The sequence below is a fragment of the Asterias rubens genome, chromosome 10, assembly GCF_902459465.1.
Source record: "Asterias rubens chromosome 10, eAstRub1.3, whole genome shotgun sequence".
Taxonomy (NCBI): domain Eukaryota; kingdom Metazoa; phylum Echinodermata; class Asteroidea; order Forcipulatida; family Asteriidae; genus Asterias; species Asterias rubens.
This window is the reverse complement of record NC_047071.1, coordinates 16,759,817-16,774,465: the sequence shown is the minus strand read 5'-3', so window position 1 is coordinate 16,774,465 and position 14,649 is coordinate 16,759,817. Positions and strand designations below refer to the sequence as shown.

Genomic DNA, 14,649 nt, shown 5'->3' with positions numbered 1-14,649 from the left:
TGAATCCAACCAGAGAAACATGCCCAGGTAAAGGTAAAGGTTGGTGACCTCTTGCTGGAATAAGTTATGTTAAAACAACAAGACTGCTGTACAATTAAGGATACCTTACAGCAGCAAGTTAACCTTGGTTAATTATGATGTCTGTTTTTTTAAGTGAACTGTATAATGCAATGTGTAATATTAATGCATTTGTTGGTCAGTGAATTGAGGAGTCATGTAATAATAATCAATATAGATTTATTCCTATTTATGTGATTATCGAGAGTATTCTTCTAGGTTACTTCAATCAATAAGATTATCAGTATTTGTATATTGCAGTTTGCTTTTTAAAATGTAACAGATTGTGATTGTTGGTTTACTTAAAGGAACGTTACAGAATTTGTAAGAAACAAAAATCGTGAAGATCACAGATTTACATAAAACTTACACGGTCTAATGATGATGATAGTAGGAAACATCCCTTGAAGCATTTCTGTCTGAAATGTCATATTTGATGAGAAATATTCGCGTTTGACGTTTTATTCATTTTTGTTTTGGCATCGATGCAATGCAAAATGTGTAATTGGTTTTTCACTATTTTCTCGTGACCCAGATGGCCAATCGATCTCAAACTTTTACAGGTTTGTCAGTTTATGTATATGGTGGATTACATAAAGTGCTTAACACTGCCAGCAACTGTTTTGTCAGCAAAACCAATTCTGGAATGTTCCTTTAATCTTGGACTATTCATGAATTCTACCTCGGAGGTAGAAGCCCCTCCATGGATCATTAGAAATACAAAAATGGAACTCTTCTCTGTTCGCTTTTCTAACAGTTAGACTACTATATCAAGTATAAAGCAGGCATACATTTACATTTACAACGGGAAAATGTGAAAGCAAATTACAAGTTATTGTGGAATTGACAATTCTTGCTTTTTTGGCACCTGATCTGCGGTTGGTTTTTAACTCTTCTAATTCTTAGTACATGTATTATAGATTTTTACTATGGCTGAGACCAAAGTTTAAACCAAAAATTTGAAAGTATGTGCCCAAAATTGGGGTAAGTTTTATAGGTTTTTTTATAGTGTCAAAGTTTTGAGATGAGAAATTGTTAACATCCTGAAAAGATGAGGTTGAACTAGAGAGAATTAAGCACAAAGACTGGCTTGAACAATTATGTGAAAAACACATTGTTCAGCAGCGTGTACCATCTAGTTCAGCTGTTAAGGCTGGCTTTAAGTTTAAAGGATTCAAATCCTTTATTTTTAATACTTTTTTTTTAAAAAGTTGTCTACATTTTTATCTGAATTGTGCATTTTAAGGCCTACATAATCTGAAAACAAAACTCCAACGCCTTGATCAAGGCTATATTATTATTAAACGTTCTTATTTTTGTTTTATACATTTTTATAAGTAAACTCTGAAATAGACTGGAAATATACAATGCATACATCTTATGGTAAATTTATAAGTGTATGACTTTGAGAAATGGGAAGGTTATACAAACTGAAATGGCACTGTGGCTGGCTGTGCATTGTATGGGACAATTACTTTTGAAGTGATAAGATGGGTGGACCTTCTTTCAACCTTTAACCAGAGAATGCTTGGACTTATCAGTTGATTGTGCATTGCCTTTTATGGGTATGAGTAGATGAGAACAATTTTACCTGAGAGATTAAAACCAGAAGGGTTGCTTTTATAGCTTGGGTTTTCTAAAGTATTGTTTGTTGATTCCTTGGGTTTTCTAAAGTAATGTTTATTTATTCCTTATTATGAGGTTGTTTCTATCAATGTTTTTGATCATTGTGCAAGTGCTAGGAATGTTTTCGGAAATCCTCAAAATGATTTTGTTACTTTGTTTTATAGTTTTGGTTTGAAGTCATGTAATTTTAGTAAGATTTATTTTGTTGTGCTTATCACTTTGACCTAATTTTTTGAGCACCAAATGATGGTAATCACTTATATCCTAAACTGTAATTAAAAACCCTTAAAAGTTCTTCGCATCAGTGTAAATAGGCTGTGTCACGATTTTGCGTTGTATCTTGCACGAAAATGCCCCGAACAAAGAGTTTGTTGCGCATACTTGTTTTGTGTGTACATGTTCCGGGCTATTTTAAGCGTGATATAATGTTTTGAGAATTTCAATTGTGCAGATTGAAAGTACTACTTTAAGTGATACAATGTTCTGCACTGACATGACTAAATGAACCTTGATCATGAAAGAAATTTTAAAAGGGGGAAATCGCAATGAAGACTTTGGTGTATCCCATTTTATTGTCTTATTGATAGCACCTTATAGCCTTGTTGTGTTAATGCAGTTGCCATGATTTTGAACAGTATAAAGTGCTTCCAATGCGAAGGTGTTAACATTTTGAGACAGTGTTGTCTTAAAACAAACACAACTGGGCACATGAAAAACTCATGATCTCAACAAGCTAGAAAATAGCTAACTTTATAAGGGAAGTTTTGCAAGCCCCCAAAATGTGTGCTGGAAATACCAAAACATAAATAAATCAATCAATCTTGCCATTTGCGATGATGTCAGTGTGCAATATTTAGAAACTTCTGAATGAATTTAGGGGAACATGTCTCAAGGTTTTGTTTAAAGGGCAAACCTTTGTTTTTTGGAAACGGATGATTGTTTTATTCTTTATTAACCTAATATGTATACAATAAAACTAACCATTGAAAATGTTATTTCAAAAGGTTCTCGCACTTTTTAGAATATCATCGAAAATCCAGAGCAAACATGTCCACGCAGCGCAGGGAGAATATCCCTATAGGAATACACAATCTGATATGCTTTACTGCAGTAAAATTGTTTGGATTCTAATTTTGGGGCATAACAACTGACATCTTTTTCCATAACCACATTACTTCAAATATTTCTCAACATGCTTTATACTATTGAAAGCTGATTTAGGTTTCTATAATAACCAAAGGTTTTTATTGCCAGTAATTATAAGAGTGATTACAAAATTTGTACCTTCCCGAAATCTGACACTGTGTACACTTTGAAAATCACTTCACTATGCCAAAGTTGAAAGTTTGTATGCAACGTCTCATTTAGTTGTACCATTTAGGATATAAAAGAGTTTAACATATATTTTAGATTATATGGAATTTTAAATAAATGTATGGCTTCATAAAGGGTTTTTTAAATATTGGTCGAGTTGAAATATTTTAAAATCTTTATTCAATGTAGGTATTTCAGGGGTTATAAACTTCATCTTGTATGTGGCAAGGGGATGGGTAAAGCACAGGTCACATCTTTTTAGTCTGGCATTTTTAAGGGTTAAACAATGGAGTCACTGAAATCTTAACAAGTTTGGTTTCTTTCCTGATTATGGATGTAGTTGCAAAACGATCAACGAACTTTGTATTTTAGCAGGTTTTTACTGGTATTTTTGTGTATTTAATCTAATCTAAACAACCATGGAGTAATATTCTATCCTGCTATAATTTTACCGTCAATGGTCTTTTGGATGAACTGTAGGGCCTACGCTTTCTTGATCATGTAAGATGTATTATTATAAAAGTACTACTTTTTTTCATCTTGGACAGCAGTATGTACACAAAATTAGCTTACTTCAGAAATTGTTTTGGTTTTTGTCACTCTTTAGTAAATATCGTCATAATTTGTTTCTTTTTTTTTCATTGTGACTTTGAGGCTGAGAAAAGTTATGGATAAACTTTCCGTATGGCGCCACCACTTTTTCACAAAAAGGGATGTCTATTATTATTTCATATCGAATGAATAAGTGGTGGCGCCATACGGAAACTTTTCCTAAAGTTATTTATCAATGTGTTAAGCGATGTTCAATAATAGTTGACAAATTTGTACCACAGCATTCCCTCCCTAGAGTACAATTCAAGAGGTTCAATGTCATTCTGATCAAATAATGTATATTATTTTAATCATAATATTTAAAATTTAATCATGATAACTTAAGAGTATTGAAACTACAGTATTATTTCCTTGTAGATATGTTATGGGTGATTAAAAAAGTTTAACGTTTCATTTAGGAATATCGCCAAATGAACTCTCACAAGTGTTTGTGTTTTATTATTGAAGAATTCTGTTAAATTTCATTAGGCATGTATCAAGGGAAATCCCTTGTCTTTATCCAAAATCGTGCATTTTTGTTCATTATAACATAACATGCTCATGTTGACAAATTACTATTTTGAAATGTCATAATAGTTTACAGATGAGAACAAGGTCAGCTTGTGGCAAAATTTGCTATGGCCTATAGTCCAAACCTTTGCCCCCAAAATCTGTCTTAGTCAAGTATGTGGTTAGTTTCTTGAACTGCAAAAAAAACCTGTTACTGCTTACTTACATAGTCAAAGTTGCGAGCCATGCTGTGTCTCATAGGGAAATCTGTCCCCTGGAGATTCTGATCTGTCTGGGCCCCTGTCTTTATCCGCAAGGCCTCGAAGAATGACGTCAGACGTTCAGGCTGATAGCTGTCCACTGCTGAAGGAGGAGGATTTAAAAGAGGGCGCTATCACAAGAAGAAGACTTGCTTCGCCCACAGATAGACATAAAGGTTTTTTTTATGTCTGTGGCTTCGCTCTACTGCTGGGCACGATTTCATAAAACCTGTATTGTGTAAAGCATGACATGAATAATAATTGCTAAACACAGATAGTGAGATACATTTTTCTAAACAGAAACTGGTTCCCAGCCAAATAGTCCATTCAGGCCTGCTGTGTTCATATTACTACAGTTTCCTTCGTTGCAACTGGTGCCACACAATTTTTTTTGCTTAGAAAAATTATTTAAATAAAGACAAAATAGCATAAAAGTACCCCCCCCCCTCCTGACTGGTCCCTCAATGATATTAATTATCATGAGGGGAATCCCCCCCCCCCAAAAAAAAAAAACAACAACAACAACAACGCAACTTTGGGAAACACGTTTCTCTTGAGGGCGCTGTTTATGCTTGTGTGAATAATTTGGCGCTATCATCACTCATCACACATGCATCGCGTACGATGAAATCGAGAAAATCTTGCATTTCTTAAGTTTCTGAGAGTGATACTGCGGTTCTCCAATAGGAGAATGTTGCACGAGTTGCTTCTATGCTTGGAGGGTTATCCAGGAAGTATTTTCGTGGAGGGAGAAAAGGGGATCATAAAGGTAAAAAAAAGCGATCAACTTTCAGACTTTCTTTGCCGCTTTAAGTTGCTTTTGAGTTGTTATTCTTCTTTTTATTTACACCGTGGTTAGAGTTAGACTGCAAGACTTTCAATCACAAGGTTGTGGGTTCGAATCCCTCAGCTAACCGCTGATTTCACAGTGACTAGAATAAGTTAGTATCGTCTTCTAATAAATGAGTTACAATTTCTTGATTTGTGTAAAACATAGAATAGACTAATAAGTAATTTAGAGTTATACTAAAGGCGTTTATGTTTATATTTTTTTTATATGAGATCGAGAGAGATTGGCTGCCAGCTTGGTGTTTGTATCCCTTTGTGGGAGTTTGCCGAGTTCTTCGGGAAGATCATTCAAACAAACAAACAAACAAACAAACAAACAAACAAACAAACAAACAAACAAGCTGTAAAAACCTACATAAATGATTGGAACAGTCTCCCACAAAAAATAGTAAATGCCAAGACAGTGTCCAAGTTTATAAGAAAGAGCTTGATATGCCTATTGTAACTTGGGGTATGGGGACAACCTTGAGAAGATCTTTATGCAAGGATGTGTTGCAGGTAGTCGCCGACGTGGTTGTCAAAAACATTGTTGGACTGACGGAATCAAAGAACTCACGGGCTTATCAATAAACGTTGCTTATCGATCTGCACTGGATAGACAGAAGTGGAACTACATCATAAACAGGGTCACAAAGGGTCAGCCATGACTCATAGGACGACGACGGGGTCTCAAACTAAATAAATTATCTCATAAATCAGAAGTAAGTAATAAGAGATTACAGATACTTGGCGAACAATCTTTCCCCTAGTTGCGATAACATAACCCTCCTCCGACGGCTCCTGCGATAATGGAACCCTCCTGCCGACGTGGAGCCGTCGGCAGGAGGGTTACGTTATCGCAACTATCTTTCCCCCAAACTCTCCTATTATTTTCCCGGGATTGTTGATTTTTATTACAGGTGGTTCCAGATTTACCTTTCCTCCACAGCAGTGAAGTTTGTGTGTTGAACAGGCTTTGTGTTTTAGGAATGTACTACAAACAATTCAAAGCGTTTATCAAGGAGTACGGTAGCTCCCCCGGTCAATCATTGGAACAGTCCAACTTGCCAAAGGAGGCCGCAAAAGGTAAGAACGTAATGAACAAACTTTTCAATGCTGGCATTTTTAAACACAGGCCCGATACAACCCAATACACTTACACTAAAACAGAAATTGCTGTGGTGCACTGTGCTTTTGCTTTGCAAAGTTCCAGTACAAACTTCAATTTTCCTCATAGAAGTGCCCTTACCAGAGGGGATAAGTTATGCCCCTTCGAGAGCAGAGGCCTGTTAACACAATATTAGGAAATTGATGTTGGCGCCAAGCAGCCAGCGTTTGAGTTTGTTACATTTTATAATCGGTTCAACATTTGTAAACTAAAGATCACATTCAAGAACAGAAATACAAACAGATAGACTAAAGGGATTTGACCAAAAATTTGTTTTTATTATTGTTTGTATTTTTTTTTTAAAGATCTCCTGAGACTGAAAGATGGGCTGTACCTACGAGCTTTCTGCTCTGGTCTAGATGATGTACTCAATCCGTACAGAAAAATACTGCTTCAATTAGAACAAGAGGTGAGTGTATTTAAACCCCTAAGGGTGTCATGGCTGAGTGGTGTAGAGCATGAAATACAAGTTCTGCCGTCGATTTCACAAAACTCTTCCTAACTTAAGACTAATCTTAGGACTTAGGACGAGTCCCAACCCTGCACTGTAGCATGCAGACCTTAAGATTAATTCTAAGTTAGGAAGAGTTACTCGAAGAGTAATTGGAGTGTGGGTTCGAATCCCAGTCATGAAACTTGTGTCCTTGAGCAAGATACTTTACTAAAAATTCTTTCCTTCACCATTTATAAAAAAGTACGGTTACGTAAATGCAACAAAATTAACAATATATAATTTGAGACATTGCATGGTGAGGTATCAATACATTTTGTAGTTTTTTAGTACTTGCCGAAGTGAGTGGAAAAATCCAAAAGTGAAGAGTGGAAGTTTGGTGTGTTTTTTTTCTTCCCACAGATTCTCACAGACCCACACCTGACTGCATGTCATATACAGGAGGTTCTGGAACCTTATCAGCTGCTCTTCCCAGACCTGTGGGAGGTGGTGGAGAAAATCCGATACCAGAGGGGGCATGGAGGTCATATACTGGAGATCATACACCATCATTGTAACTGCGGTAAACCAATGGTCAAGGATACCTTTCTAAAGTAAGTATCTAGAGGAATAATGGCAAGAATTTGTTCGTAAAGCGCAAGTTGTTAGCATTTTTGTTACAAGGTTTCTTTGAGGTGTTTTACATATTGGTTTTCTAGTAACTGCTGTGAGTTTTTGTTGTTGTCAACCAATTATCCAAAATCTCTCCTGGGCCCAATTTCATAGAGCTGCTTAAAGGCAGTGGACACTATTGGTAATTGTCAAAGACTAGCCTTCACAGTTGGTGTATCTCAACATATGCATAAAATAACAAACCTGTGAAAATTTGAGCTCAATCGGTCATCGAACTTGGAGATAATAATGAAAAAAAAAACACCCTTGTCACACGAAGATGTGTGCGTTTAGATAGTTGATTTCGAGACCTCAAGTTCTAAACTTGAGGTCTCGAAATCAAATTCGTGGAAAATTACTTCTTTCTCGAAAACTATGGCACTTCAGAGGGAGCCATTTCTCACAATGTTTTATACTATCAACCTCTCCCCATTACTTGTTACCAAGTAAGGTTTTACGCTAATAATTATTTTGAGTAGTTACCAATAGTGTCCACTGCCTTTAAGCACAAAGAGTAGCTAAGCATGATAAATTACTGCTTATCAAAATAAGATTACCAGTCAAATTACCATGTCACAAGTAAAAATTGTGACTGGTATCCTGCTCATTTCTTGTAGGCCTAAAGGATTATTTTCTGCTTAAGCAACTCTATGAAATTGGGCCCTGGTCAACACAAGTTGCAAGCTTATCATCAAGCTAAAGCCGAATCATCATTAGTGGCTTACAGCTGATAGAATTACATGCTTTACAAGAGCCATAAGTACTGGTAAGCAGGGTCGTAATTTTTGATTCAAGGTTCTGTCCTTGGCTAGTAGTAACAGTCCAATTTGGGTTTGATTTGTGCATCATACAGGATCATGTTTGTATGTCACTGTGTGATGTATCGTCAAGTCACAACCTGGCTTCTCCATGGCATACTCCTAGACAGACACAATGAGTTCTTTATTCATGAGTCAGCCGCACCGAGCCAGGTGGAGAGACAGCACGACGACGATGACTTGGGAATAGGCGGTGTGACTGGCAGGCAAATGAAAGAAGTCATGGTATAAACTTACTGAATCAATATACATGTTTGTTTGTTTGTTTGTTTTGTTTGTTTGTTTAGATGATCTTCCCGTGAAGAGCACTCGGCAAATCCAACGAGAGGATAAAACTCCAAGCTGGCAACATCCACTCTCTTATACAAGCATTGGTGTAGCGTCTATGAAAATGAATTGCATAAACCAAAATAAATTGTGATTCAGTAACTAGATGACATTACTAATCTAGTCATGGTTAAATCAGCGGCTGGCTTGGTAGGATTCAAACCCACAACCTTGTGATTGCAATTCCTGCAATCTAACCACTGGACCACAGTGACATAAACAATCTCAGCTTTTCGTAAAAGTAATCAAGATGTCAATAGCTTACCAGAATTCAGGTTCACACCTGAGCTTTTTTCAGCAAAATACATTTTTACAATTTCATTATAGCATGAACTTAAGTACTATTTTTGCACTGACACAGCGATTTGTGTAATGTTTGTTTTCTTTTTAAAGAGTAAATTAATTATCATCCCATACCTTTCAAAAATCATACATTTTCTGATGAGTTGACCTTTGAGCCTCCATTGACCTTCTTCCTTGTAGCAATTGAATGAAGTTGGTCGCCTTCCTGAGCGACCTATCTATACCCACTTTGCCATCAGACCAGCCATGTTGCCGAGCTATCTACCAGTCAGAATAGCAGAGAAGATTCTGTTTGTTGGAGAGTCAGTACAGATGTTTGAGAATCGTAAACAGAACATCGCTACTAAATATACAGGTGCGTGTGAGTTGGCAAGTCTTGATTGAGTCACTTTTTAGGGATTGGTGCCGGGGTAGGCATCATTGCTACAAAATATGCAGGGCTCTGCTTGTCGTAAGCAAAGAATTCGGTGCTTACAGAAGCAGGGAATACCACGCTTACTTCAAGTGTATTTCACAGGTTAGCGGGAGGTTGCTAGGCATTCTTCGCTAAATTTAGGGCTTGCACAGTAAGCGGAGAATGGTGACATGTCTTTATTGAGTCACCTCACAGAGAATTGCGCTGGGGAAGGCATCAATTTAACTTGACAATATTACTGTGTTTGTGTGTGCTTTTGTAACGGTACCCTTATTAAACACTTAAATAGCAAGTTAAAACTCTGTTCAAATGCACATTGTTGATTTGATTTAACCATAAGAAAAATTATGTGCCCCAAAACAAATCAAACAGTTTCGGCCTGCAGGGACTGATTGCCGTGTAGAGACTTATTTGGTTACACACCTACGTTCTGACACCCCTATGTTTATTTTTCTCATCTTTCTTAACCCTAACCCCAACCCTAAACCTCTTCAATAGATTTAATATTGATGGTGTACCTGTATCTACTAATAAATTTCCAGATTCCGTCTTGAGGGATAAAGAAGACATCTTTGCCAGCAGATTCCATCAGCTCAGACAGGAGCCAGACTTCTCCATCAAGAACTTTGGTGATGCTGTGGATGAAATCAGAGCTTGTGTAGCTGAGGTATTTATTCACATATTTATAAAGAAGAACTTGATGTTTTTTCATTTGTGTGCTCTGATCGTCTTCAGGAGCACACTGATTAAACCACCATCATGGCTCTACCCACCGCCGAAATTCTGCGCTTACGACCGCCATTCTCCGCTTACTGAGAAAGTGACGAATGTCTGCTGTAGTTTTTAAAGCGAAGACTGCCTAGCAATGTGAGGTTCGCACGTGCACAGGCAAAATTTTTGTTATCCATTGAATTACGCTTGAGGTAAGCACGGAATTCCCTACTTCCGTAAGCGCTGATTCTTTGCTTACAGTTAGTAGAGCAATGAAGTTGGGCCCAGTTCTTCTCAGAACCACGACGACTTGTAGAGAGGTTTATGATTGGTTTCTTCAGAAACCTCACTAGATTATATTCTCAACATGCAAGGTTTCAAAGCCTACTTTATATCTCCTGGTTTAAAAAAGGAAAATTTTGAAGGATTTAAATTTCTGTTACAAATTTTGTTGAATCGAAAATATTTAATCTTCTTACAGCACCTGTGGAAGCTTGTAGTGGAAGATTCTCATCTCATGGGACAGCTGAACACACTGAAGGACTTCTTCCTGTTAGGGAGAGGGGAACTCTTCCTCGCCTTCATTGATCAAGTCCAGAACTTGTTGAAAACGCCACCGATTGCTACAACAGAAAACGGTAAGTTTCAAACACCCAAATGAAGGATGCCACAATGAAACGCCTTTCTTGCGACACCATTATTATTATTAAATCCAAAATGAGGGTACAGGCGCACCGCTAAATGATGATCACAGATTACTAAAAGAGTGTATTGGTGACACTTCACCAATAGCTTAATTTTCGATTAAAAGGATGATGTCGTGCACAAGTATTCAGAAAAGCGTTACACAAGCTTAAAACAGTCCTCCAGTTTACACAATCTTCAAACAAAACTCAAAGCATTGATCATGGTTAGAATCTATAACAAAACACAAACACAAAAACATAGAAGACGAATCCATATCTGAAATTGACTGTTGATTTAGAATAGTTATTATTATTATTTTTTTATCTTTGAGAATTGTGATTCCTGTTAATTTTGTTTATATGCAGTAGCTACCAATCTTTGACCATCAAACTTCACAATGGGTTTATTTTACTTTCAGATGTGAATCTGGCTTTTCGTCAGGCAGCTCATAAAGTACTTCTTGAAGACGATACATCCCTGAGCCAAGTGTATCTCACAGTCGCCACCAAACCAGCCACAAAAGCTAGCGGCAAAAGTAAGCCATCCCTCTACAACAGTCTTGAAATTCCAAGACTCCTTAAGATCAAGTATCAAGTAATAAACCAAGAGGGTAAATTAAGTAATTTTTGTTTGAACAAAGTTGACCAGAGATGTTCAGGTTTAGATGTTTTAGAAAAACCCGAATGGGGAAAACCCACGCAATCCAGGTTGGGACTGAAAACCAAATCCACATGCAAGGCTCCGGTCCGAGATGGGATATGAACTGGGTTCCTTCAAGGTGAAAGGCAGAGAAAGAAACTATTGAGCCAAACTGATTCTGTTTTTGTGTTTTGTTTTTGCAGAAGGAGATCCTGTACAGCCATCTAAAGGCAGCGGTGACATCGGCTGGAACTGCCTTGGAATGACATACAATGTACAATGGCCGCTACATACAGTCTTCAACCAGGCGGCTCTGGAAAAGTAAGTGTGTCCTGTAAAACATTACTCTGTAGCGTGGCTTGGTCGAGCGGATAAGAGTACCGGACTCGAGCTCTGATGTTTAGCAGAGTGTGGGTTCGAGTCCTGGTCGTGACACTCATGTCCTTAAGCAAGACACTTTACCATTATTGTTGCGTCATTCGGATGGGATATAAAGCCATTAGTTCTGTGTGTTGTGTAAAGCACGTAAAAGGACCCAGTAAAAAGAAGGGGTTCGCCCCAGTGTTTCTGATTCGATTGGCTGCATATTGTGTCAGAGCACCTTGTAAACCATTCTCATACTTCAAAACGTAGCGCCACCTACCTTGCAAGAAAAAATACTGAGCATGGTGATAAAGCGCTGTATAAGAACCCAGTATCGTTATCAGCCAAATTTATTTTGTTGTCAAGAATGTTTTGTGAACCTTTCTTTCTGAATTTGATTTCTACAAACCATAAATACATTTTAAAAAAACTGTTGTCAACTGAAATACTTTATCAGCTCGTTTTTACCAAAGCGTTTTTTTTTTTTCTCTTCATATTTTATCAACAGGTACAACACACTGTTCCGTTTCTTACTGAACATCAAACGTGTCCAGCTAGAGCTACAGCAGTGTTGGGCTCTTCAGATGCAACGTAAACACGCTCCCGTAGACCAATCAGACGCAAGTAAATGGCGTCTCCGATCCCACATGGCGTTCCTTGTGGATAACTTACAGTACTATCTGCAGGTAGGATTAGCGAAAGTGTTGTGCCCGTGGAGTTTAAACGTGCTTTGGAGGCAGGTCCTAGTGTTGCGTTTTGTTTGCTTTTTTCTTGAAGGGCATTAAACTACTTGCAATCATTACTTTTACTATAACCAGTTACGATATTCCTCCTACTTTTATACGAGTTTTCATTTTTTAATTAAACAAAAAATTGCTAAGCACAAATGAATTTCGCTTAGCAAAAATAGGTTACCAGCCAGAATATAGGAAATGTTTGGGTGGTGTGCAGTAACTAGCAAATGGCTGTAGCTTTTTTTGTAGGTTTTGGGTATACCCCCTCGTCTAAAATTATGTATTTTTGTACCTTCAGGTAGACGTCTTGGAGACGCAGTTCACCCAGCTGATCGACAAGATCAACAATACCAGAGATTTTGAAGCTGTATGTCTCGCTCATGATCAGTTCTTGACGTCACTTCTTGGCCAGTGCTTTCTTCTCATGAAGCCGGTATGTAGAAAAGTACTCTCTCTATTATTTGAGAAATAAATTTGAATGAGTTTTAAAAGTCGTTAATTCTCTGAGTTATGAATTATATTTCTTTAAAGAAAAATTGTTGTTTTTCAAAATCTTCCAGCAAGAAACAATCAAATGTGTCAAAATCCTCAGAAATTGTTATTTTTAAAAACACTGATGTTTTGGTTTTCTCTTAACTCTTTCAGTGCCCGATCTTGTTTGCATTTTGAACATAAAAAAAATGCACCAGAGCTTTTTGAGGTTTAAATACAAATGAACATTCTCTAAAGGGTTAAACAAGTTTGAAAGTTGAATTTCTTGTTTCTTTTCACAGGTGAGTCACTGTCTGAATGAGATCATGGAGCTGTGTCATGCATTCTCTATCTTACTCATCACACATTCTGCTAGTATGACTGAGAGAGAAATGGCTCAAATGGACAAATTATCACAGGTAGGATTAAAAACTACTTCAATTTGAATGAATCGGCATCGAGATGAAGAATAACTGTTGTGTTGTTAAAGACACTGGACACTATTGGTATTGTCAAAGACCAGTCTTCTCACTTGGTCTATCTCAGCATATGCATAAAATAATAAACCTGTCAAAATTTGAGCTCAATTGGTCGTCGAAGTTGCGAGATAATAATAAAAGAAAAAACACCCTTGTCACACGAAGTTGTGTGCTTTTAGATGCTTGTTTTTTTTGAGACCTCAAATTCTAAATCTGAGGTCTCAAAATCAAATTCGTTGAAAATTACTTCTTTCTCGAAAGCCACGTTACTTAAGAGGGAGCCGTTTCTCACAGTGTTTTATACCACAAACAGCTCCCCATTACTCTTTACTAAGTAAGGTTTGATGCTATTAATTATTTTGAGTAATTACCAATAGTGTCCAGTGTCCTTACCATACACTGAAGTTTAAAAATAATAAAAGTCACCTGTAAAAGTTTCAGTTGAATTCGGTGTCCACAGTGTGTACCAACTACATCTCTGGCCTCAGCAGCATTTCCCAACAGACACAAACCCTCGGAAATCTCATAAATGATTCAAGCATGGGGCAATATCCTACCTTTTGACCTCTAGCTGAGGGCACCCTACTCATGCGACATGGTGTGCAAGAGATTGGTTACAGTTTGATTGCACCATAAGCAGAATTGAGATAGTGGCCTAATGTTTTAGTGGCCAGGCATTTCGACCCTAGCAGAGTCTTTTTTCTGCTAGGGCCAAACTGTCTGGTGACCAACTGTTTTTTGTTTACATTTATACCAAAGAACCGAAAGAACATGTGCTCAGGTTCTTTTGGTTGGTAAGCAGTTTACAACAACATTTTATATTTTCTACTAAGCGGAGTTTGTAATAATTTTGAAAATAATTCCCATACAGGGTTTTAACCGGCAGTCATCTCTGCTCTTCAAGATTCTGTCAAGTGTACGAAGCCACCATCAAGCAAGCCCGTACTTGGCGCAACTACTTCTCAGACTGGATTATAATAAATACTACAGCCAAGCAGAAGGGGCTCTAGCAACATGAATTGGGTTCTACCTAGTGAATAGCCTGAACAATAGCCTGAACAACCCAGCGAATAGCCTGTTGCACACTTTAAGGCTGCCTTGAAACCTGCCTTGGGCCTAGTCAGAATCCTTACGGATGTACCTTTGAACTTGCATTCATTTAACATGGAGATTAGCAGTCAAATCCTACATACTTGTATAAAAAAAACTTGCATGCATGTACATGTTAATAATGTTCATTATGCAT

The 14,649-nt window shown here is 37.4% G+C and overlaps 1 protein-coding gene across 1 annotated transcript; it reads left to right on the top strand.

Moving 5' to 3' along the window:
* The first annotated feature begins 4,951 nt into the window (after positions 1-4,951).
* Positions 4,952-14,610, top strand: LOC117295409 (gamma-tubulin complex component 4-like). The gene is made up of 14 exons (XM_033778054.1): positions 4,952-5,127; positions 6,107-6,272; positions 6,660-6,763; positions 7,208-7,398; positions 8,310-8,499; positions 9,085-9,259; positions 9,862-9,986; positions 10,512-10,668; positions 11,136-11,252; positions 11,560-11,677; positions 12,228-12,405; positions 12,752-12,886; positions 13,227-13,343; positions 14,275-14,610. The coding sequence occupies exons 1-14, from the start codon at positions 5,050-5,052 to the stop codon at positions 14,419-14,421; spliced, it is 1,998 nt and encodes a 665-aa protein (XP_033633945.1). The 5' UTR covers positions 4,952-5,049; the 3' UTR covers positions 14,422-14,610.
* Positions 14,611-14,649: the final 39 nt, after the last annotated feature.